The sequence below is a fragment of the Marmota marmota genome, unplaced genomic scaffold (assembly GCF_001458135.2).
Source record: "Marmota marmota marmota unplaced genomic scaffold, marMar, whole genome shotgun sequence".
Classification (NCBI taxonomy): domain Eukaryota; kingdom Metazoa; phylum Chordata; class Mammalia; order Rodentia; family Sciuridae; genus Marmota; species Marmota marmota.
In genome coordinates this window covers 13840592-13865646 of record NW_026000240.1, presented here as the reverse complement: position 1 = coordinate 13865646, position 25055 = coordinate 13840592, and the positions used below count along the sequence as shown (strand labels likewise).

The 25055-nt window shown below is 42.1% G+C and overlaps 1 protein-coding gene across 11 annotated transcripts in view; it reads left to right on the top strand.

Annotated features, from left to right (window-relative positions):
• Positions 1 to 25055, top strand: part of Veph1 (ventricular zone expressed PH domain containing 1) — a 256719-nt gene that overhangs the window by 149702 nt on the left and 81962 nt on the right. For all 11 annotated transcript variants that reach the window (XM_048794148.1, XM_048794145.1, XM_048794142.1 and 8 more), the window contains one exon: positions 22380 to 22519. In XM_048794148.1, coding sequence (XP_048650105.1) covers positions 22380 to 22519 — 140 coding nt within the window. The remainder of the gene's footprint in view (positions 1 to 22379; positions 22520 to 25055) is intronic.

The window sequence follows — 25055 nt, the reverse complement described above, 5'->3', positions numbered from 1 at the left end:
GATCCTCGTGCGATGGAAATCCTTCCTCCAGGTTCCGGAGCACCCCACTATTGCTGGAAATTCCTAACAAGATATCCTTTAGCCATCCTGACTTGTCATACTCCCACACAGTGAAGCAGCACACGGGGGCAATGCACTCCCCTCGCCGCCATCTTCCTTCTCGTACCTGGTTGTTTTAAATTTCTGGAGCCCAGTATTCGGTCATCTTTAATCCTGTTGCCTTATAAAGTTGTCCTTGTACGTTGTCTTCTAAAACAAGGTTAATATAACTCAGCGCGGGCCGGAGCCGCGTCCGCTCCGCCTCCTGGGTCGCGGTTACTGCTCCGTCGGGGGCCCAGCGCCGCGACGAGTTGGCGCCTCCCCCTGAAGCGGCCAGGCCTTGGCGGGATGCGCTCCGGTGCCCGGCCGGGAGGGGCTCTGTTTGAATTTATGTTGTGCATCCTTCTGACTTTTTATGAACATAGCAAGTATTTCCTCATGGAAGATAGTTTTAAAAATCTTGCCAGGCATGTTGGTGCATGCCCATAATGCCAGCAGCTCAGGAGGCTGAGGCAGGAGGATCACAAGTTCAAAGTCAGCCTCAGCAACATCGAGGCACTAAGCAACTCAGTGAAACCCTGTCTCTAAATAAAGTACCAAAATAGGGCTGAGGATGTGGCTTAGTGGTCAAGTGCCCCTGAGATCAATCCCCGGTACCACCCCCCCTCAAAAAAAATCTCAAAATATCTTGAATATCAACTGTGTCTTCAGTGGCGTTTAGTTAAGTGTAAATGAGGTAGAAACGTGAATTACATTTCCCTTAAAATGTGCAAACAATTAAAATAGAGTGAGCACGTGTTGTAGGTGATACATGTTCCCCAGACTCCAAACACTGAAAGTGGTTAGAGTCCAGTGACGGGGTCAGCTCACCCACTGGGGTGGCTGGTCGAGCCTTTTGCCCTTCCTCTTTATGGGCTCTGACATCCTTGTACTCTGGATTGTCTTTTGTCTACTAAATCTGCATGATTTTTTTAATGGGTTCATTTATAAATAATCTTGACTATACTTAAATATAATGTAAATGTGAAAATTAAGTCTAATCCTACATCCCTGTCATATCTTTCTATTGAATTTTTATTTTATGTTCACATCAGTTCATAAATACAATTACACCATGGTTTTTTTTATTTGCTAATTTGCTTGTGTTTTTGTTTTTGTTTTGACAAAATCTTTAACCTTGTACCAATAGTTGAGTCTACTGTAAAAGAATCAAGACCAACATAGATATCTTTTTTATTCTTACAGTATTGATATTGTACAGCTGCTCAGTAATTCAAATGTCAAACGTACATCAAACACTTAGAATCTTTGTTATTATTTTTTGGAATTTCTTCATGTTTGACTTTGAATTCCTTGACCTAATGTATATTTTGAATTTATGTGCAACAGTGAGAAGAATTACTCTATTTCTTTAAGTTATTCAGTAACCATAAAAATAAAAGGGTCTAATTGAGAATTTAAACCACTAAAATATGAGGAAATTCCCAAAGCAAAAAATTAAAATAGTGTATTGTCATTATGTCGGAATACTTTAATGTAAATGATAATGCCCTAATGGAGAAGGAGACCCACCTAAATTCAAAACTGACTTTTTAAACATTTGGGGCTTAAGAGATTCCCAAATGCTCTTAGTCAAGCATTACTATTATTAATTTTTGAACTCAAGCACATTTTTTAAGGAAATGTCATCCATGTGTTTTGAATTCACTTTCGCTTTATCAGTCCAGCTGGGAAGGCTCTCCTGACCCCCACGAAGTGTTCTACTAATAACACAGACATCAGGGAACTGATGCACTGGTGCTAAGAAGAGACTGTGCCCAGACTGATGGGCCTGCTCACTTCTGAAGAAAAAAGAATCTTTTCCAGTTTTGATCACAGTCCTTTCCATCCTTCTCAGAGATCAGAAAACAACAACAATAATAAAAATAACTTGCCATAAAATGAGCTGTTGTGGGCAAGATTCATGCAGGGACACTGGCCTCCTTCCTGTCAGAAAGACTGGCTTAGAATATCACTGCAATACAATATGAAGGGTGAGGTACAATAAGCCAGTTACAGAGTTGAGAAAAATCCCCCTCTCTTTTTAAATCCAGATTGTACACCCCATCACCTGAGATCGTTTCTGTGGCAGTGCATTCTTTGAATCTCCAATGGTCATCTCTTCCCCCAGACAGAAGGGGCTGACAGTCTCCAGAGGGATGAGGGTCCAAAGACACAGGAGAGTAAGGAGAGTCCTGGTGAATGGCCAGTATCCATGGGAGTCCCAGCTGCCTCTTCCTGCTCTCCCAAGACAGGGTCCAGCACTTGTCCCCAGCCCTGGAGCTAGACAGAATGCAAACCTTGGAACAGGGCAGAGACGGGTGCAGGCATGAATCCAGCCTGGGTCAGGCCTTACGCCAGTATAGGCCTCCCAGGTTGCAAGTCACTGCCTTCACAGATGAATGACCTTCCCCAGACATCTTCTCGTCCTACAGAAGAGGCTTCCTGGAGCCTCCCACTACCTGTACGGGGTTCCCAAGCAGAAGCAAGCAAGCACGCAGGGTCTCCTCAGCCCCTGGGGACTTGACCAAGCCCAAGATGGATGTGAAGAGATCTGTTGGCCCTCAGGCAGAATTCAAGCTGTCACATTTAGGTTTCCAGCAGCCTCAGCTTCTGAGATTCTATCCCAACCCAGCTGTCTAACACCTGCCCCTCAATGCCTTGAGGGATACCTGCTGAGTGTCAGAGTCCCCCAGGGCCCAGCCACAGGGGGCTTCCTGACTACAGAACCTACCATGTGAGTGGGCATGCCAGAGCTGTCAGGGTGGGGTCTAGACCTCCTCCCTCTTCAGGGCCTGGGGCTGGGCAGAGAGCAATGCTCTTGCCTGAGTTCAATGCAGAAAGAGGGAAGGAGCCCTAGCCGATGATGTGCCTGTCACTGATGTGCAGCTTTGGGCTTGCCACGGAATCGGTCTCTCTGTGGGCTCTGACGTTGCAGGAGACCTTTCCCTTGTGGTTAAGGCAGTAGCCTGTGTAATCAGGAAAGGAAAGGAAAAGTTAATTGCCCTGTGACGCACTAGGAAAGTGTGGGCATCCACAGAGCTGCCACAAAGAGACTGTATCTCAAGCTCAGCATGGAAAACAAAACGAAAACCAGGAAGATGAGGATATTAACCATTTGGGGGGAATATGTGCACATACTCTTCTAATATTTCATATATTGAAGAAAACAGAATTCCTGGAAACTGAAGACAACTCAGCCATTTCTGAATAGATGAGCTTCATGATGGTTATTCATAGAAGTGGGAGACAGTGCAAGAGCGAGGCTGTAGGGTAGAGTGCATGGCTCCAGCAGCTAGGGTGGGGGCAGAGGCCTCTGCTCAGAGTACTCCCCTGCATCCCAGTAGCCTCTTCTGCAAAGACAGCGAATGCATTCATACTTGAGAAGTCAATGCGGGAAGCACCAGAAAATACTGCTTCTAAAGTCTCTCAGGGCTTTTACCCCTAAATTCAACCAATACTCATGTCACAAACCCTACCCCTCACTTGTTACACATGGTTTTTTATCTGTAGGAAAACATCAGTGAGGGGCGCTGTGTGACCTGTCCCCCTCTTTGCTGACCCACATCTAAGAAAGCTTGAGGTAGTGCAGGGGACTTGATAATGACTTCTCCAGGACAGTGCTGTGTGACGTGCTTCTCCAGAATGGGAGATAAATTGCCAATTTTTCTACAACCAATGATTTTCATGTACAGTTCTTAGTATTCTGAGTATTTTGACCTATGAGCCTAGTCTCACCTGAAATCATTTTATGAATGAAATAAACCTAGTTGATTCCATATCCCTAGAAGTCTACCCACTGGGATAATAACTGTCACAGGTTAATGGAATCTATTATAACAGTGTAGCCCAAGTCTGATCCATTTTATGGTGGAAACAAAATCCTAGTGAAGGGATTTTCTTTTTACAGTTATGAAAGTATATCTGTTTACTGGAAAATAGATAAAGAGCTAAAGAAAATCATCTTTTTAATCCTACCATCTAACTACTGTTAGAAATCGTAGGTATGTCCTTCTAGGATTTTTTCCATGGTGGAAAATACTTTGGCAGTATGGTGAAGAACTGCTTTTCAAAGATGTTTTATGTTCAATCTTGGTGGTGAAAATTTCCATTTGGAAAACATGGAATAATTAGAAAGCACAATGTAAAGACCTAATGAGCCAACAATGAGCAATGTAGCTGCCTTTGCATCTTTAGCAGGGTGATCTTTGCAGTGGAACATTGTATTAAAGCACCAGAAACAAAAGCCTTGCTCAATGACATTTCCTTGACTTAATCTGCGAAGAAGTCAGATTTCTCTCATGCATATATTTATCTCCCTGCTAGAGAGGGTACAACTCACATCTAGATTGGTATCTCTTACCCATAGCATTCTCTTTGACACTGAAACTAAATAATTTAAAACCTTCAATGCTATTGAAATAAGTTGAAAATACAGAAAAGTGTTTATATGATACCTTATAATATTATTCATCATTATCGGCATGCATTGTAGACCAGGTTTGGCAGTCTTCTTATCTGTAAAAGGCCAGGTAGTATATATTTTGGGGCAGAGAAAGGACATGAGAATTTCAGTGAGCTTGGCTGTTTGAACTCACATATCTATCTCATTGTCACCAAAGTAGCACTTAAATAGTAACAAAGGAGTTAAAAGACATAAGGTTAGGAGAACAGAGGAGAAGACACTAGACAAAGTGACAACACAGACAGAGTAAAGCAGATGCCAGTGCCTTCCTGAATATTGAATGAAAGAATACATAAATAATTTATTTAATCCTAATAAAACAGCTTGTAGTGTAGTCGTAAGTAACTGTCCTCGTTTTATGAATGGGAAAATACATTTGGAAAGTCCATTCCTTATGCAAGGTGAGGTAGCCAGTAGGTGGCTGAAGAAGGACTTGACCCCGGATGCAGGACCGGCCACCACCTGTCCCACACTGCCTTTGTGGACACATCCTCGCCCACCACCGTGCCTCTGCCCAGGTAGCTGTGCCCCAGGCTGCGTTCATCTAGGCCCACCACTCATCAAGGCTGGATCAAGCTGATCTCCTCTGCTGGCTCCCAGGACTCTTCATTTAGCACTTGACCTTGCATTACTCTTTTTTCTTCTATTTCTGTATTTCTAATATCTCTTTTTTAAATCATAAGACTCTCATGAGTCTTTTTATAGTCTCAGAACCCAGCCAAATGCCCCATTTTTGGTAAATCTCTCAAGTATTTGCTAACAGAGGTGATGCTATTATTAGACCTTTCCCGGGTGCAGAAAAACAACTGTCATCAGGCCTCCTCCAGTTCAAGGGCCCCACCCACGTGGTTACAGTAGCTGGAGCACTCAGAGGGAACCTGCAATATGTTTCAGGACTTGAGCTCTGAGAATGCAGTTGACTCCCTGCAATACCATCCTCAGAAGTTGCCTCAGACCTGGCTGAATCGACCATTCCTTATGCCCTCAGATTGACTTCCAAGTTCATGGCCTACCCCTACCCCTACTGACCCACGAGTAGTTGCTTTCTATGCAATGACACCTCATTGAGCATCCTTGAGTGAAACAAGATGCCTCCTAGATTTCTAATGTCAGCCGCATGATTATGAAATCAACCGAGGGTGGTGGCTGGACATCCTGGGGAAGCCATGCTTGGTTAGGACTTGCTGAAGAAGATCAGCCTGATCTAGAGCTTCAAAGGGTTTGAGGCAGTAGCTATGCACTACGTGCCCCACCTCCCTGCACTCTGAACCCACCCACCCGACATAACCAGTGCTGGAAAAGACACACCCCTCTCCCTAGAGTGTTCCCCGGGCCATTGGGTGGCAGCCAGGCCAGAAGATCTGAATTCAAAACTGCTGCCAAATGGAGAGAGCATTGCGATGGATGAGTCACATGTAGATCATCTTAGGCTCGTCCTTCCTTCCTCAGAGAAAAAATGTAAACATTCCATTTTAGTGGAATTTAATAATAAAATTTCCTAAAATTCTCTGTCCCCCAATGTGGTTACTGTTATGCGTTTTGCAGAATTGCAAAGTAATTGGTAGCACATGGAATGGTACCTGCAAGGGACACAACTGGCCTGCCTTATTTGCCTCTGTACAACTTTGGTAAATCTCTGCCTGGTAGAGCCAAATGTTCATTTGTAACATATGGGCTTCCACCGACTCAGAGTGACCACAAAGAGATTCTGTATCATTGCCAGAAATCAACCACATTAGCACTGTGCAAAAAAAAAGTGTGCATTTGATTTAAAATTCATATAAATTCCAAAATCACTTTCATGTCTACTAACTGTGCTAGCTTCTATGAAAATATCCCAGATTTATTTCTGATTGTGCTGATATTGACTCCTTTGTATCCTTACTGTTTGGACATCCAGCTTGTATTTGGTGAGCATCAAGGAATATCTGATGGAATTCTTCCCAGTGATCTTCCCCCAAGGGTTTTGTGATAGGATAAGTACAATATGAACTCCTCTTCTAAGAGTGGGGTCAGACTTACTTTTTTTCCAGAGGCTACCAAAGATTCACTAGAGAAGCGAAAACAGCAAAATATATTATTTAAAGAGAAGTTCAATTTTAAGTAAAGTTTCCCAATTTGTATTTTCAATATACCTACTTTGGGGGATTATGGGCTAAATTCCTGGTAGTATTAGAAGCAACATTGAAATTAATATAAAAATACAAACAATGTTGCCACTATCACCCTTTTCTGTAATTACAGAAATTATCCTGATTTGAGTACACTTTGTAAGGGCTGTTTCACATCTGGAGACTAGGAAAGTGACTTCAGATGTCATTGTTCAGATATACACCCTCTTCACAATTAATATGACAGCTTTATTTTTAAATTTGGACATTTAAAGAATAAGGCAATAATTATTTGAAAATATATGGCCATTCCTCAACAAGTTACACATGGAATTGCCATATGACCCAGCAATTCCATTCTTAAGTATATAATTACCCCCAAAGAACTGAAAACAAATGTTCAAACAAAAAATATGCACATAAATGTTGTTAGCAGGGCTAGTCACAGTAACCCAAAGTGGAAACAACTTACATGTCCATCTATGGATAACAATATGTAGTATGTCCATACAATGGAATACTAGTCAGCCACAAAAAGCAATTAATTGCTGATCCATGCTACCACATGGATGAACCTTGAAAACGTTATGCCACATGAAAGGAGCCAGACACAAAAGGGCAATTATTATGATTCCATTTATATGAAATATCCAGAATAAGCAAATGTACAGAGACAAAATGCAGATTTGTGATTATCAGCTCCAAAGTACAAAAAGTGGAAAGTGAAATATAAAAAACAAAAATTGCCAAAGATGGCATAACTAGCAGGCAGAAGAATACAACTTGAACCCGGCTGCTAGCAACAGGGCCCGTGCCACTGCCTGCTGGGCTGCGAGGTGAGCTGGCCCTGTCTCTGAGTGGAAGGCAGATGTGTAAGGGCAATGCCCTCAACCTCTCGGAACAGTGTTGACAGCTCCAGTTCTTAAAGATCAGACTGCTTTTATGCAAATCTGCAAAGTACACACATTCCTATCTCCTTTCTTGTCTCTGCCTAATTACCATTGAATATACACCTGCCACCAAAGGACTGCTGGAGTGTGCTCAGGTCCCCGCCCAGGGCAATTCACTGTGCCACGCAGGGCGGGTGCCTGTGGTCAGAGGTGTCCTGTGGCCCTCTGCACTTGTATTCTGTTGGAACAAGAGTCACACCCGGTCTCTCAGCCCTGTCTCTGCCTCCCTGTCCTGCGGTTCCAGGGCTCGACCCAGTAAGTGAGGTTGGTTGAATCATAAGTTTGGGGGGGGGTGGAAGCAGGGGGGAGGAATATGCAAAGCCCAAGAGTATGGGTAAGAAGTGATGGGTGGGAACAGAAGGCCAGTCTCCCCCATAGGCACACTGGTCCTGAGTCACACTATCCTGGGAGTGCCGCTCACATGTATTGGGTGCCCAGAGTCCAGTACTGCTCGGCTGCAGAGGGCACCCTTGGCGCTGTGACCTGTGGGAATGACACCTGTCCCAGACACTGGCTGTACACAGTGGCCCTGTAGATGGGGCCCAGGGTCTTATCTAGAGAGATGGAGTTCACAGCTCAGCAAGAACACCTGGACGGAGCAGTGCTTGGCCACACAACTATGCTGATGTTCCCAGGAGGTCCACCTGGTGGACGCAGAGAGACCCACAGAGAGGGCAGGGCAGTCTCCAGTGGTAGGCACCAGCAGGGCACCAGCAGCAGCTAGGCAGGAGTCAGAGCTGGCTCCCACTCAGCAGGGACCTGGCAAGTGCCACCGGTGGGGAGCGTGAGGAAGCAGCTTCTCCTGCACGCATCTCTCTCACCTCCATCCACACCCAGCCCAACCACTTCCAGCCCAGTCCACCCGTGGCCTCAGAGCTCCTGGCTGCCACAGGGCTGCTTCACCTGATTCTGGATGTGGCTGAGGCAAAGCCTGCCATGGGAGATTGTGGTTCTTTAAAGGTGACCAGGGCTGGGCGCAGTGGCATACAGCACAGTGGCACACGCCTGTAATCCCAGCGGCTCAGGAGGCAGAGGTAGGAGGATCACAAGTTCAAAGCCAACCTCAGCAATGGCCAGGCTCTAAGCAACTAAGACCCTGTGTCTAAATAAAATACAAATAGAGCTGGGGAGGTGGCTCAGTGGTTGAGTGCCCCTGAGTTCAATCCCCGCTACCAAAAAAAAAGGGACCAGGGCCAGCATAACAAGAGCAGGTTTCCTACACTTGGAGCACGTGGATACCTTGGTCTCCTCCTAGTGCTCCTGGAACCTAGCACTTCAGCTCCGTGCTTATCACCATGTATCCAAATCCTGGGGAAGACCCTGCACAGCTACCCATCGCTGCCACCTCTCTCAACCCAGGAGTTCAGCACAGGACTCGCCATAAGGAGTTCTGTCCTCACAGAGCTTTCCATGCAGAGCCTTAGCAGACGGTGGTTGCAGGGAGGACAGGGAGCTCACAGTTTCTGCAGAGCGCCTCCTTTTGGCAAGAAGCTATTTTACAGTGTGGGAGGTTTAAGTATCTCAACACTTTTCCAGCAGACCCTGGGTCATAAATGCCACCTTCTTCTTCTTCTTCTTTTTTTTTTTTAGCAGAGAATTAATTTTTTTTAATAGTAACCCAAACATTTATTCATTTTCATGACACAATGGCTGTTGATTAGGCAGTTTTGCCGATGTGAGCTGGGCTTGCTTGTCCATCTGCAGTCAGTGGGCAGTTAGGCTGGGGCCCCCCAGGTCTAGGAAAACTCCCAGTGCCACCCTTTTGACTGGCCCCCAGACTCCACTTCTTGGTGAGGCCAGAAAGTTTATAATAGAGGCTTTGCTAAACATGTTAAATTTTATTAAATTTCAAAATGAAGCCATTATGATCTAAAGACATAAGGAAAGTTGAATTGTGAGTCTTTGTGCTTTCAAGTATTTCAAGTCTCACGATTTTAAAGAAAAGAACAACTTTCTAAGCAGATCCATCACAATCTCGCACCCTAACTTTATGGTTTTGAACTAGCATTTGGCATCAGATTTGTCCTGAAAGGCAAATTTCTGAGATGATGGAGTCTTTGAGGGGAAGGCACCATTCCTACAGCCTCTGCTGAGTGAAGGTTGTCTTCTCACCCCAAAGTTTGTGCTGCCCCCTGGACCACTAGGAAATAGCCTCTAAGCCAGGGATAATTCAAGTCTATTAACTTTTACTTTAATTCTTCAATAGATCTTTCTATCTCCTTCTATAGAACAAAATATATATATATATATACCAGCTCTTTCAGATTTACAATTAAAAGGCTGAGTTTCTGGAAGCTGAATGACACTGCTACTCTAGCCTATGTTACGTTTTCTCTGGGCAGCAGTAAGAAATGAAGGTATAAATAATTAACTAGAAACAGTAAAGCACCAAGTCTGCTTAATGTTAATTATCATGATGAATGTCATCTCACTAGAATTAGGTCACACAAGAATGAAGCATTACATATAAATGCATCCCCCCAAAAGTAATGGGTGGACCTCAGACTTTAAGATACGTTGACCTCTGTCATGTGAACATTCATTTATAGAAAAATGAATTCATTTATAGAAAAAAAAATTTGCAACTGCCTTAGATGTTCTGGTTTCCAAGGCTAACCGGACCGAGGGGGGGAACTTATTTCTTGATTTATTTCCTTGATGCTTGATGCCTTCGCTCCAGAGGGTTCCTACCTGGAACAACAGTCCCATAGACAGGATGTTGAGGTCCATCACCTGGGCTTTCTTCAAGAGCAGTGTAAGCAGGGATGTAAGGAATGCACCTTGTAACTCATTCAGCAACACTATAAAAATCAAAGCGGCCGTTAAAACCAAAAATAAATGATCAGCAAATCTGTAAAGATGGTGAAAAATGAAAGCCATACATAATTGATAAGACTTAAATAATGTAAAACATTTAGCTGTAGTTTAAATCTCCCTTTGGCTCAGACTACTCACCGCTGTTTTAGCTAAGCATAACCCTCTATGGGTTGCAGAGCAGAGCGAGCACTGGGTCCCACAGCCTGGGTTCATCTTAATGGCCACTGGTCAACCACCCAAACCTGGGGAAGTGACATCCCTGACCTCAGATGGCTCTTGGAAACTGGCAGTGTGTCCATCATTCTTGTGGGAATTAAGTGGTGATACACTTATAGAGACATACATAAAACAGAGCCCAGCGCACAAAAATTCAATCAATAGGCAGCTATTTCCCCCTTATTCTTCTACACACACACACACACACACACACACACACACATCTTCCTTTCGCTCTTTTACTTATGATTCTTTGAATACAACAAGACATCAAGGCTTTCTTTGGGGCTTTCCTGCCACATTTCTGTCTCCTGAGCCCCCAAACCCTCCCCTGAGCATAGCTGAGAGTCTGAAATTCTGAAAGATCCCAGGGATCAAGCAGTGGCCCCGGCACTGTCACAAGATCTTCCTTCTCTCTAGGTCCTCTGGTCACACCCCCAGAGAGGTCTCGGCTCTATAGAATTGTATTTCAGCCTGTACTTCAGCATTAACTCTGTAGTAAGTTCTTTTTTTAAAAGAAGCAAGGAGGTAAGGGTTTCTGGCCATGAAGCACCTGGATTTCAAGAGTCATCCTGCAGTTCTTTTTCTCTGACTAAAGCAGCATGTGACAATACTGAACCACTTCCACCAGGCTAAGGGGACATTTGTGCTTTTTCCAGGTACAATAGCAGTAGAGGTGCTGGACTTAATAAGGAAAGCAGACATTATTAAACACTTGCTCTGTGTCAAGGACGTGTCTTCTGAGAGCCTCATGTGAATTAACTCGTTTCTTGCTCATGTTAGCTAGGTGACCGACACATCCCAGTGTGCCTGGCACCCTCCTGACTCCTAATGTTGGAAGGCTTGAGTTCCAGAAACCACCAGGATGGCTGGCCTCCCAGAGCACCCTCAGAAATAGGTGGCATTGGTCCAACTGAGTCATAGAGAAGTTGTGTCACTGCCTGAAGACAGGTGGCTAACAGGTATGAAGGTCTGGCCACTTCACCACCTGAGAACCACCTGAGAAAAGGGGTCAGGGATGCCAGTCATAAGGCTCCCTCTCTCAGGGCAGAAACTGGTCATGGGAGCACCCCGGGCTCTCCATTGCCTGGTGTGAGGTAGGTAGTGGCGAGTCCCACTCTGGTGACACTGCATGCCATCGTGGGTGATTTCAGCCCTCACATGCAAACTGTCTAATGACCTTTGTCTTCTGACCCCCCACCCCACCTGACTCTTACAAGCATGCCTAAAACTCCCTAATTTTTTATTAGGACAAGATTTCTTTCTCCTCCAAAGTCTCTTGTTCACTGTCATTTTTATGCTACACAATTACTTTCTCACTTATTGTAAGATTGCAAGATTTTTTTTATATTACATCTCAGATTTATAGAGAAAATGTGCCATTGTTTTGTCTAGAGTTAAGTAGGGTCGTAAACCAACCACTGGCTACTGAGAGGAGATATTAATTTAGAGTCCCTCCTGCAGTATCTCCCGTCTGATCATTTGAATGGTACTTTCAGAAGAAAACCTTTCATTAAATTAAAGTGCACTTCCTCTCAGTCCCCCACGTCTGTCTCCCTAAGGTGGCACTAGGGCCCTGCTTCCTCATGGTGGATGCCAAGTGACAATGCTGGGGTAGTAGCAAGGAGTGTCTTGTACCTAAAGAATAATGTCCTTTGCTTTCTGCGTCACCTTTTCTACACCAGCAGACACAGCTGAGTCCAGGATGCTACCACTCACCCCCTGGGCTGGCCATGGGTCTACCTGGCCATCTGACCCACCTTAGCTCCCACTCTTGGCCCCTCTGAATCCTGGTTTAGACAATTCTCTCTGCAGACCAGTGGGTAGAGCCACACCTACCTTCTCACTATCATGATTTCTCAGAAGAGCTCTCGAAGAAAAGCCTCAGCCACTCCAGTTCCTGGTTACTCTGGAACAGGGGCGAAGGTGGTGCCTGAAAGCTGAACCTCAGGGGATCCTTCTACTGGGCTCATGAGCAGTGCTTTTAGTTAGGTTGGCTGCCCTGCATTGGTACTGAGGGCTACCAGGGAATGGATGTCCTCTCAAAGGGCCATCTTTGCCCCTGGTGTTACCATAACTAAACTGACATACTCCCAGGCCCAGGCTGAAAGATGAGGAAAGTTGAGACCCACTTGTGATGTCCTTCTCCCCGCCAGTGCCCTGACAGAATTTCTCTTTTGCTTCTGCATTATATCCTCCTCCCTGCCAATCAAAGTACTGACCTGGCTGTCCTTCTTCAAACCAGCCCTATAACACCAGGCCTCCAGAGGTTGGCAGGCTCCAGGGTAGTAAAGAGATTTGGAAAATCCTTCCTCAAGAATAGTCCACTTTGGGCAGTTAAAAAGTGGACTCTACCGTTCCTTCTTCTTTGTTCTCTAACACCTGCCCATAGTCACTTCCACGCACACGCGGTGAGGGTTCAGGTGGACTAGAACAAAGGCTATGAGCTCAGGCAGAAGAGAAAAAAACACTCAACCATTACCTGTTACTGAGATGGCCTCTAAATTACTTAACAAATTTCGAACAAATTTTCATTGTATATGTTTTTTCCTTTTGAAATTATACAGATAAAACTACAAGAAAGAATTAAAACAACACAAAAGTAAATCGTGAGTCACTCAATGACAGGGATAAGTTCTGAGGATAATGTGATGTAAAAACATCACAAAGTGACTGACAGGAAATAAGTGTGATGGCCTGTTGTTCCCAAGGCCATGACGAACAAGCAACATGAAATCAGATCAAACACAGGAGACAGAATGCAGCGAGAGATGCAGGATACAGGAGATGTACTGCACGTGGAACAGGCCCACTGTCCACAGTGAATGTCCTTAAGTAGGAGGACACTCTACGATAAAGATAAAAAGTATGGAAATGCTTAAAAGAAGAGCGAGCTGCGAGCTGCCGTTAGCCAACGTGGTGCACTATACACTGGATGCTGCCCACTTGCACGACTGGCAGCGGAGCAGCTGTGCTCCCATCAGCACCACCACAAACATGGCGCTAAGACGTTATGATGGCTGTGGCGTCAGTGGGCAAGAGGAACTTCTTGGCTCCCTTTTAATATTATGGACCACCGTTGTATGTGGTCTGGCACTAATTGCAGTGACGTTCTGCGGTGCCTAACCACACACAACGTAAAACTGCACCCTGTCCGCCCGGTTCCTGCTTCCCATCCAGAAGGGACCTCCTCCATGGCTGGTGTCCAGCTTCATAGGCCTTCCTTCCATCACTCATCTAAAAATATGTGCTTGCACGCTGTACGTAATATTGAATTATTTTCCCAACAGGTCAAGAGCAGGATTTTATCCACCAGTGGTTTGTACATTTCTGAATATATGATTACCAAATGTGTGTCATGGTATGCCGATGACTTTATATCATTGTCCAGATGATTCTAAGCAAACGCATCAGTGTGCTTGTGTGAAAATTGGCAGGAATTTCTGCACAAGGGGGAGAATGAGCAGAGCGTTTTTACTGTGGGTGGGAGATTAAAGAAATGGCGAGTGTCCAGTGGAAGGAGAAAGCCTACTCCAGCAGATGCTGCCGCCATCCCTCCTGTCTTGAGCACCCAGAGCCAGCCCCACAGACCCAACCAAAAGTCCCACCCTGCTCTGGACAATCATCACGCATGTTTCTTCACCAGCTCAAATCATGGGCTTTGGAGGTAGCACATTCATCCCACACTGAACACAAGTTGCGAATTGTCACACTGTTCCCCCAAAACGTGTACAATTATTATGTGTCAGTTACAAAGAAAAGAGGTGGACTGGTGATGTGGCTCAGTGGTAGAGCATTTGCCTAGTGTGCAGCAAGTCCTGGATTTCTGAACATAACAAGAAGAAAACACAGAAAGAAACTCATTCTAATATGACTTTTTCTCAACTAATCACATGATCCAACAATCCCACTTCTGGGTACACATAAAAAAATTTAAATCAGAGCCTCAAGGAATATTTGTATACTCATGTCCAAAGCAGCATCATTCACAGTTGACAAAAGGTATAAACAACCCCAGTGTCCATGGACAAATGAATAAGTGAAACATAGTACATGCAATGGAAAGGCACTCATCCTTAAAAAGAAATGAAATTCTGGAACATGCTACCACATGCATGAAGCTTGACAACACTGTGCTAAGTGAAATAGGCCAGGCATGTGTGCAAGATTTTATTGACATCAAGAACCTGGAACAGTGAGTTAGAAAATGGAATTGTGGTCTCCAGGGGCCGACAGGAGGGAGGATGGGCAAGGTGTTGTTTAATGGGAACAGGGTTTTTTGGGGGGAAGAATGAAAACATTATGTAGAGGGGTGGTAGTTGGTTGCATAACAATGAGAAAGTAGTTAATATTAGTGAACTATATACACAACAATCATTAAAAAGATACTTTTACTTTTTATGTTTTACATAATTTAACACAATTTAAAAATCCTTAGCTTCATGGAGATTATAATCCTGGAGAAAGAGAATAAAACAAATACAAAAATAAAAGTTTTTTAATAGATCAGTTTTGTTTTTTTATTCTAGATCAGCTTTTAGTCAGCCCCATTTTACAGATAAGAAACCAGAAGATAGAGAGGAAAAGTACACAGTTCACCCACTAAGACCCTGACTGTCGGACTCCAGGGGCAGTGAACTTTCCATCAACTTCTGCTTCCTTTGGGGGATTCTTCCATTGTCTCTATTTCATCTGACCCACTCAAAACATGTACTGGGTTCAAATTTTAGCCGAACTGCTCCCTAGAAGGCTCTATGGAGATAGCAGAGCCTATTCGGGAGGGTTAAATGTAATTTGTTCCACTTCCACGTTGGTGCAGAGCAAGGAGTCTGTGGAAACTAGCTCCCTCCCTGGTCCCTCAAAATGCCTTCCCTGCGTTTGTTTATATATAAGCCATGAGTACTTTCAGCCTAGCAATGTCAGCAAACATATTCCTGTGCTTAAGTTTTTGTAAATCATTCTAGAAATAAAGTTTAGATGTGAAGAAGACTGGCTCATTTAAAATCCTGGGAAACAAGCCAGTGACACATGCATGACCCTTCTGTAGCTGGGAGGGAACTCTAAAATGTACATTGAATAAAGCATTCAAAATAAAAGCTAACTCATTCTTTTTTCCAAAAGCAAAGCCAACTCTAATATATTTCTACCAGCTCTTTTAAAAAAAAATCAAAGCCATGTTTCATTTTTATTCTTAAAAGTCCCTTACCTCTAAACAAAACTACATGATGGCATAGATCACATCTAAGTGACCATTCTAGGCGATGGGTTGGCAGGGTCTAGTCTCCCAAGAAGAATCCAAAATAGGAATTGAGAAAAAATGGACACCACTATGAATGGACAGCAGAGCAGCGCCGGCCCTCCTCTCCCTAATTCCACAACTCCCTGCCCCTGAGGAGCCTGGTCATTTTGACTGTTCCCTATGGGTTCGAACCCTCGCCTACTCCCTCCTGTCATTTTTGAGGATTAAAGAAAGATTGTTTCCATTTTGCACAGGCCTTGTAAGGACTTCTCTTTATAGATTTGCCAAATATCTTTGGTTTTATGAAAGAATTTGTCCTTTTCCTAGGTTAAAAGTTGTGTTTAAAAATAATAATGGCATAGAAATTGATACCTTTGGCTATATTTCTAGGGATGGACATCTTATGTTGGATTGCCCATCCTGTCCCTAGAGAAGTTGTCCCACAGTTCAGCTGGAGAAGCAGATGCGAGTGACCCAGGCAAGTGACTTTGAAGGAGGAGGTGTATACAAACTCAGGCCTTGCATTTCAGTGAACATGGGTCCAAATTGTGGCTCTTCATCTTACTAATGAAGTCATTGACTCTCACCCTCTTAATGATGATAATTAATAGTTATGAAAAATAAATGGTAATTAAAATGTCTAAAAATGAAATTGCTACAAAAGTAGATACTAACAGCTTGTTCTAATATTTTAAGTGATTTCGCACAATGTAAACACAAACTAAAATCTGATTTTTATTTTTTATTATTATTTTTCTTGATTTAGAATTTTCATTAAACTTTTAAATACTATTACAGATTATAATGATAACTTCTTTCTGAAACTTCATGATACCATTTAACATGATTTGTAATTCTAAAATGTTCCCCAAGATGTTAGTTGATATGCTTAATAAATTTCTAAATTCTTAAACATTTTACAAACTATAAAACAAAAAATTTCTTTACAAAGATGCACAATTCCTGGTATCTGGAATATTGCTAAAGTTTTCCAAGTGGCTAAACTAAGGCAGAATGTTCACACTAATCAATATTTATGACTTTAATCCTACGTAGATGACAATGTAGACCGTTTAGCTAAAATTGTAGATAAAATGAACTTTGTAATATTACTATTATAATTTTTCCTGATTTCCATGGGAACACCCTGTTGGTCTCATCTTTGTGATTCAGAAGAAACCAGGAACCATGTGATCAAGTGTCACTGTTGTACTTTGAGGTCAGCCTGGAATACTAAACTTTTATTGAACATGTCTGTGTGCCAGGCACCATGGTAGGTGGAATACACAAAGATAGAGAAAAGAGAAAGGGGAGGGATACAGGAAGGAAGGAGAAAGAGAAACAGAGAGAGAGATGGGTCAGAGATAAAAACACCAGCTGAGCAGGAGCAGGCTGCTTGCTGCTAGGTGGGAGTTCTAAGGTAAGCAAAGGGAGGGAGCTGGAATGAGTGACATGGTTGTGATTACCAGTGTAGGTGCACGTTCAGCTTCACATGGTCACGTATGGAGGTGCTCATACACTGGGGCTGTTAGGCACACCACCTCCACGCTCTGCCAGCAGAAAGGCCAAGGAGCAGCTACACCCCAGAGCAACAAGCAGTTTACCACCATAAAAACAAACAAACAAAAAAAAAAACACAGAGATCCTGGGTAAAAGGCTGATTTTAGATCTGAAGTGGGAAATACGCAAAATAAGCCTGGAGCATATTTTAGTAGGAAAGAGTATGGGAGTTCTCACCAAAACACAGACACACACACACACACACACAATTATGGGGGTCATAGGAACCAGCTGAAAGAATCATCAGTAGCCAAAATAGAAACATTTGGGCAACAAAAAATAAATTAGTACTGAATTATAACCCAAGGTATGAAATAAATATCCTCAGGTACATACTGATATAATGATTAACTCTATTTATCATTAAGACTAAAAAAATAATTGAGTGTATAATGAATCGAAGAGCACTCTGCTGTCATGTATAACTGATTAGAACCAAAAAAATAATCGAATAAATGGTTTAAATGAAATAAGTGGGGGAAGAATAAACAAACCTTCTATGCAGACGAATTCCAAATAGTTTATGCAACTATTTCACCCTCGAGGAGGAGAAGCTGAGTCCCTGGTCCTTGAGCATGGGCTATCCGTAGCCAACTCCTCCCCAAGAGCACACCAAGGAGGTACAAAATAAGTGGATTTATGGCAGAGAAACCTCAAAACCACCATGTCAGTGAAGTGCTCCAGGCAACCCTAATGGGCAAAATCCAGCTGATCCTACGCAGCCCTCACCTGTGACAATGGCATTTGGCCTCTGTGCTGTTCGCCTTGGAACCCTGAAGTCGCAACGTAAGCATAAGGAAAACGGACACATCCCAAAGGGACGTTGCACAAAGTACCCAGCAAGAGCACTTCTCAAAACTGTGAAAGTCATCAAAAACAAGGAAGGTCTAAGAAATGGTCACCGTCAAAAAGAGGCCAAAGCTCACCTGATAAATACACACCAGGGAGTATCCAGGATGGGATTCTGGAGCAGGAAAAGGACGTTAGGTGAAAACAAAGGGAAGCCGAGCAAACCATGGACTTAGCTTATAATAATGCACTGATATTGTTCCATTTCCCCCAACAGATGTGTCATTCTAAACTCAATATTAGTTGGAGGGAAACAGAGTGTAGTATGTGTGGATTTCCCTGCTACATTCCCAGTGTTCCTGTATATCAGAAGTATCTAAAATAAGTTTATTCAATAATAGTGACAGAAAAATTTTATAAGGTGTAGTGACACCATGTAGCAATGAAGAAATATGAACAGCACTTTGGGGGCAGGAGACAGAATGAATTCCAAAGTGAGTTTTTGAAGATTTCAGCTCCCCAAAACTAAGCACTCTTGTATTTGGGTACCATGTCTAAATTTATCCATCTGTATGAAGTATGTATTTTGAGCATTGCAGCAAACATTATATTTTACAATTATTAATGATCATATCAACTTCAGTCTTTATAAATCTTTTTATTTTTAGAAAAAGAAGCTTCATTCTATCAAAAGTAAAGAAATAACAATCATCTGGGCATGTGGTATAGGCCTGTAATCCCAACAACTCGGGAGGCTGAGGCAAGAGGATCATACGTTAGAGGCTAGCCTCAACATCTTAGTAAGGCCCTAAGCAACTTAACAAGAACCTATCTCAAAATAAAAAATGAAAAAGGACTAGGGATGTGATTCAGTGGTTAAGCACTTCCAGGTTAAATCCCCAGTATCAAAAAAAAAAAAAAAAAGAATGAAAGAGAGGAAGAAGAAGAAGAAGGAGGAGGAGAGGAGAAAGAAAGAAAAGAAATAAAAACAATCATGTTTGGTGGAATATGGAAGCATTCTGCATTTAGAAAAGCATGACCTCCTCTTTATTCAACCTTTAGTCTAGAAAAATCAGTAACCATTCAGGCATCCCCTTGCAACTAAAAAACATTTAATGATCCAGATATACCAAGCATACTCCCTGGAAGTTCCCTGAACATTTATGGCACATGTGATTTTTTTCAGGGTCGAGGTTTCCTACATTCAAAGTGCTTTTTCTAAGTTCAAAATGCATTTTTTCAAGGTCCACCTCAGACATCTTCTCCCCGCTCCCCATTCAGAAAGCCTTACTCATTTTTCTGAGCAGCAGTAATTACATGGCCCCCTACTATCTGATGCCATCTATCTACAGGTGTCTCCCATTTGGATATCAGCTTTTTACTTTCTTTCTTTCTTTCTTTTTTTTTAATTGTACCAGGGATTGAACCAGTGGCACTTAACCATGAAACCACATCCCTAGTCCTTTTTATTTTTCATTTTGAGACAGGGTCTTCCTGAGTTGCTGAGGCTGGCTTTGAATTTGTGATTCTCCTTCCTCAGCCTTCTGAGTTGCTGGGATTACCTGACAGGCATTCATTCACACCATGCCTGGCAAATAAATCTTTCTTCCTTTTTTTTTTTTTTAATTTGGATCGAACCCAGAGCCTTGAGCATGCTAGGCAAATGTTTTACCACTGAGTTGTTTCTCCATCCCTGGTTATCAGCTTCTTAATAGCAAGGTGGACATCTTGGCTCCAATTGCTCTCAGTACAGAATCTGACATTCATTCATTCATCCAACATCCATTTATGACATGCCCACCATTTGGTTCCATGGAATGAACTGCAGGGGGGAAATTACAGACAAAGGTTAACAACTGAATCTTAATATTGTGGAAAATTTTTTCAAGCTAGGAAAGCTCTGAGAAAAAATGAGAAGGATATTGATTTAGACCAGATGTACTGAAAGCATTAACAGAGGACTTATACCACAAGACTGATTTATTTTAAAAGCCAGTGTATATGTTCCTAAGTGAGGGTTTCTTTCTTCTACCACTTTGACCATTTTCTGTGATCTGAAACCCCTACTGCTTGTGTATAAAAGGGTCAGTGAAATAAATCAATCAATGTTTATTTTCAAATAAAACACAAATGAGCAGTAAGAATTTAGGGTAAGGGAAAAGACACTGTTTTGTGGCAAATGCCTGAGGTACAACTTATAACCTTCATGGTTAGTACATGGATTCTTAAAAGAGAATTTGCTTCCTTTTGAAACTTTCTATTGAAGCAAAATATATTGCTATCTCAGTGTAGACATCATACTTAGACTTATGTCAAATACCATTTTTGTGTGTGCTCTTGCAAAATATTTGTTTTCCTGTTTCTTTAGCACAGATTAATTTAAATTCAATTTTTCAAATCATTAGTGTCAATTTTTTAAAAACTATCATGGTACTAGTCAGCTTTTCACCACATAACAAAATGCCTGAGATAACCAACTTTAATATGTTGTCTTAGGGATTAACTGATTCTGTGACCCTTACTGAGATCCCATCAATGCTGAAGAAACTCTAGTCCATGTCCACTTTAAAGGGTAGAGCATAATGAATGCATTAATTTTCAAAACATTCATTTAAAACTCAGATTAGTTCTGAAACAATTTAGATTCCCCATGAGCTATCCACAGGACTACACAATCTACAAGACCCCAGTGTGGTAGACCCTAAAGCACCCCAACGTGCCATCAGCTCACTGAGTTCAAATCCTGGCCCCACCACAGGATCAGCTCTGAGCAACTTCTTCTTGGTCCCTGGGCATTCCTCATCATTCATCCATCTAGACACCACTTAGTTTCGTTCTTACTCATCCTCAGAGTGTCAAGATTATAATGTCAAGTTTACAGTGAGCAAGACAGGCTTGGTGGCTGACTTTCTAGTGGGTGAATTTACAATAGAAATAACAACAGCCATCATGTATGGTTGTAAATATCAAATGGAAGCAAGCATGTGAGGCATGTGGGAGTCACTCAGTGATGGCTGTGGTTATCCAATCCTCAACACAGTGCCCACACACATGGTCTCAGCCTGAATGTACTCCATCCATTCATTATTCATTATCGACAGTCTTTACATATGGCTCCTCACCTCCACTGTTCTACACAAACATCCACCATTTCTTATCCCTCAAGGATGAGCTCATTAGGCCTCCTTGCTGAAGAGCTTCAAGATGAGATGATTTTTAAACCAGACCAGGCTCGTTCATGATGGCCACATCTCTGGCAAGAGTTATACTGGAAACTCTCTGTGGATTCTGCGCAGACACAGCTCACAGCCTCCCGCCCACATCTGTGCAGGCGGTGGGAATGGGGTCTCCCTCAGTGGAATGGGCTGGCTGAGAAATAAAAGCTAGGAGAAATAAAACAGTGAAAAAACCACAAAACACAGAAAGTAGTTTCAAAAGCGGGGGCAGAACGGGCAAGCTGATCAGACGGATGGAGCTTCTAGACAAAATGGGGCCCACACCTGCTTTATTTATATTGGGAAACATCAAATAGATTCTATAGAATGTTCTTCTCCAAAAAAGGTTAAAGATGGCTCTTCAGTTCCTAACGGGTTACACCCATCTCCAGAGCTAATATGAGGAGCCTTCCTAGCAGAGTAGAGGGAAAAGTTACATGCCTTGGGCAATCTATTGCCCATGGAAAGTTCCCGATGCCAGGCCTGTCTCTCCCTGGATACCATGCTGAGAGAAGAGCCTAGTGTATTTCACGGATGGCTTCCCTCAATGGCCCATACCCACTGCCTAGGAAATGCCTGAGCTTCCTGCAGCCGCCATATTCTTCCCCGGTTATCACTTGGAGGTATCCAGTCAGATGAGCATGATGTGGTATCTCCCTCTTTGTTGGTGAGAGGGTTTTCTTCCTTGGAAGTTTCTCAGAAATTCTTCACATATTGCTAATTAAATTAAGAGAAAGATGAGTAGAATAACCCTGTTTAAGACACCTTCCTTTCAGTCTGCCTTCCATGAAATAGGCCCACTCCTAATGCACAGTTGTTTGGAGTGATTATCTCAGTCTGAAAACTGAAGAGTGGCTTCTAAATGTGTTTACGTGTTGAAGCATGAAAAGCGACCCTGGGCAGAAAGGAGTGTGTGATGCTATGTGTGTTTGTTTCTAGACACTGTGAGGAGTTGTGTGGCGAAGCTGTTCTTCACCTGTTCCCTCAAGGGTCATTACTGCCTGTACAGCAAGTCCAGCTTCATCCTCATCAGCCAAGAGCCTCAGCGGTGGATCCAGATCATGCTTCTGTTTCAGCAGGTGTGTGCAATTCATGTTCATTGGGCTCTTCAACAAGCAGGTTGGATATGAGCTCCTGTCATCCCATTGAATTATTTATTCTTTGTCCAGAGTTGATATGTAAATAACAGCAACACATCATCATTTCTTTTTCTCTATTTTAAGATAGTTTCCTTGTAAAGGAACCTGGATTATAAATCAGAAGGCCAAAGCTACTATTAAAACAGGGATTGAACCTGGGGTCATTTAAGCACTGAGCAACATCACCAGCCCTTTTGATTTTTTATTTTGAGATGGGGTATCCCTGAGTTGCTTAGGACCTTGATAAGTTGCTGAGACTGGCTTTGAACTTGCAATCCTCCTGTCTCATCCTCTGGAGTTGCTGGGATTATAGGCGTTGCCCTTGCACCCGATCAAAGCTATTCTTATCTTGAATATCCTTAGCTTTACAATAGAAGAATGCCACAGAAAATATTCTTTTAAACAACAGCAACAATAAAAATATCTTAGTTGGGGAAATAGCTTATCTTTTGTAGAGCTAGCCTTGGTTTCCCCAGTTTTCTAAACTCTAGTTGATTTTAGTGTAAGTGCATTCTTTCTGGCATTATCACACAGGAATGCCACTTTTTTCTATAGAATACATGTATATAGATGAAATTACCTAAAGAGCATCTTTAAACTTAACAGTGAAGAATGTCATGCAAAAATGTCGAAGTACCTTAGATGCACAGAAAATGCAAACGTAGACTATAAAATGTTTGTAATAAAGGAGATCTCAGGTATCATCTTTACAGATAAGAAAACTCAAGGGCAAGCTCAGATCATCAGCCATCTTCTCATTTTTGCACATGTGTTGAAAACTAACATGGGGAGATGCAGGTAAGAGAATGCAGGACAGAGTCAGGAAAAAAGAGAGTACAGACGTTAAATGGGGTTGAAACTTAAGCCAAGTGATAAGATAGATTTTCACTTCAGTTAATAAAATATTTCTATAACTCCTACAAAACTCACCAACCAGAGAGTCATATTTCTTTATAAAATCAAGATTTTTGAGAAAAATGGATTTTCATGCCGAATACATCTTAATTACCATATAACTATGGTTGGATGTGGCTCAGAGATGCCATTTTCCCCTGTGTTAGTTTTAAGAACACTTACCGTCTCCTACAGAACACTCAGATTTTGATGTGAACCACATTGTATGTGAACATAAAATAACATTGATTCTTCTTCCTATTCCTGAAATAATGATCATAGTTTTCTTCTACTTAGATTTTTCAAATAGTTTTCATAAGCGTCTCTGTATCTGGTTTCATTGGCTTTGTTCTTAACAGTTGTCAGTTTTCTAAGAACAAATCAAGAAAATCTGATTTTTTTTTTTTGCCCCTTCAGCCTTATTTTATTGACCTACTCTGATCTTTTTTTTTCTCTTTAAGCACAATGACTAAAAAAGCATCTTTTTATGATTTTCCTTTGTGTTCATTTTACAATAATGGCTCCTTTCTTTTTCCACACCTTTGATCTTATGTAATCTTCTGGGAAAATTATGGCTTTAGGGTAAGTGAAAAATAAAACTTTCACTGGGTAATTACCAACCCAGCCCCAGTGGTGGGTGCTGAGCCAGACTCTCGCTTTTCTGACAACCTTGCACAGTCACGAATGCTTCATTAGATCAGGTTTAGCACTTCTCTAGATGAGACATCCATCGTGCATAACCTTCTGTTAGCATCAAGAAATCCACAAATGTTTCCACGTGAGAAGCTGAATAATCAGAAACTTCTTAATTCTACCAACCCCTTACTTGGGGTTTGATATCCTCCTCCTTTTCCTGCTCAATACCAGTTCATTTTCATGATGATAATGAGATTTTTCTGGGGAAAAAATGTGTATTAATCCTTATTCACTAAATAGAAGCTTTGCACACACCTTAAAGTTTCATTGTGCAACACCTGGACAATCATTGTCATAGCCAATAAGACCTTACAAGCAATTCTCCTTATCATACCCTTCATCATTCATATGGAATAATATTTCTGCTATTTTGTATGAGTAAATGATATTTTATACTCTTTATTGACATTCCACATATTTTTGAAAATCATCCCCTTGAGTTGAAAGGCCTCTTACATTCACAGGTATGGTAAAAGGGTATTAGATACCTTGTTGATTAGTAAATATATAAACAAGTTTAACTCTTCCTTCGAAGAGCTTATTTTCACTGGATTGAATGAAGTACATGTAAATATAATTCTCTTTACTTTAACAACATATTTCCCAACACTTAAAGAAATTATCTTAAAGTTTGAAGAATATCTGCCCATGATTCACTTATCATTAAAAGTGGTTTTGTTTCCCACATGCACCCGCTCAAACTGCTAATGTTTACATAATTATGTTATGGATTCTTGGTTGTTTTTTATTCTTCATAATCTACTCTGTACAAACAGACTTGATATTTGTACTGTAGTTTTGATTTTAGGCCTTAATTCACAGATCTTTGATAAAATAAATTGAATATTTGCATTAGCCACTTTTTAAAGCAACATTCTTGGGAAAT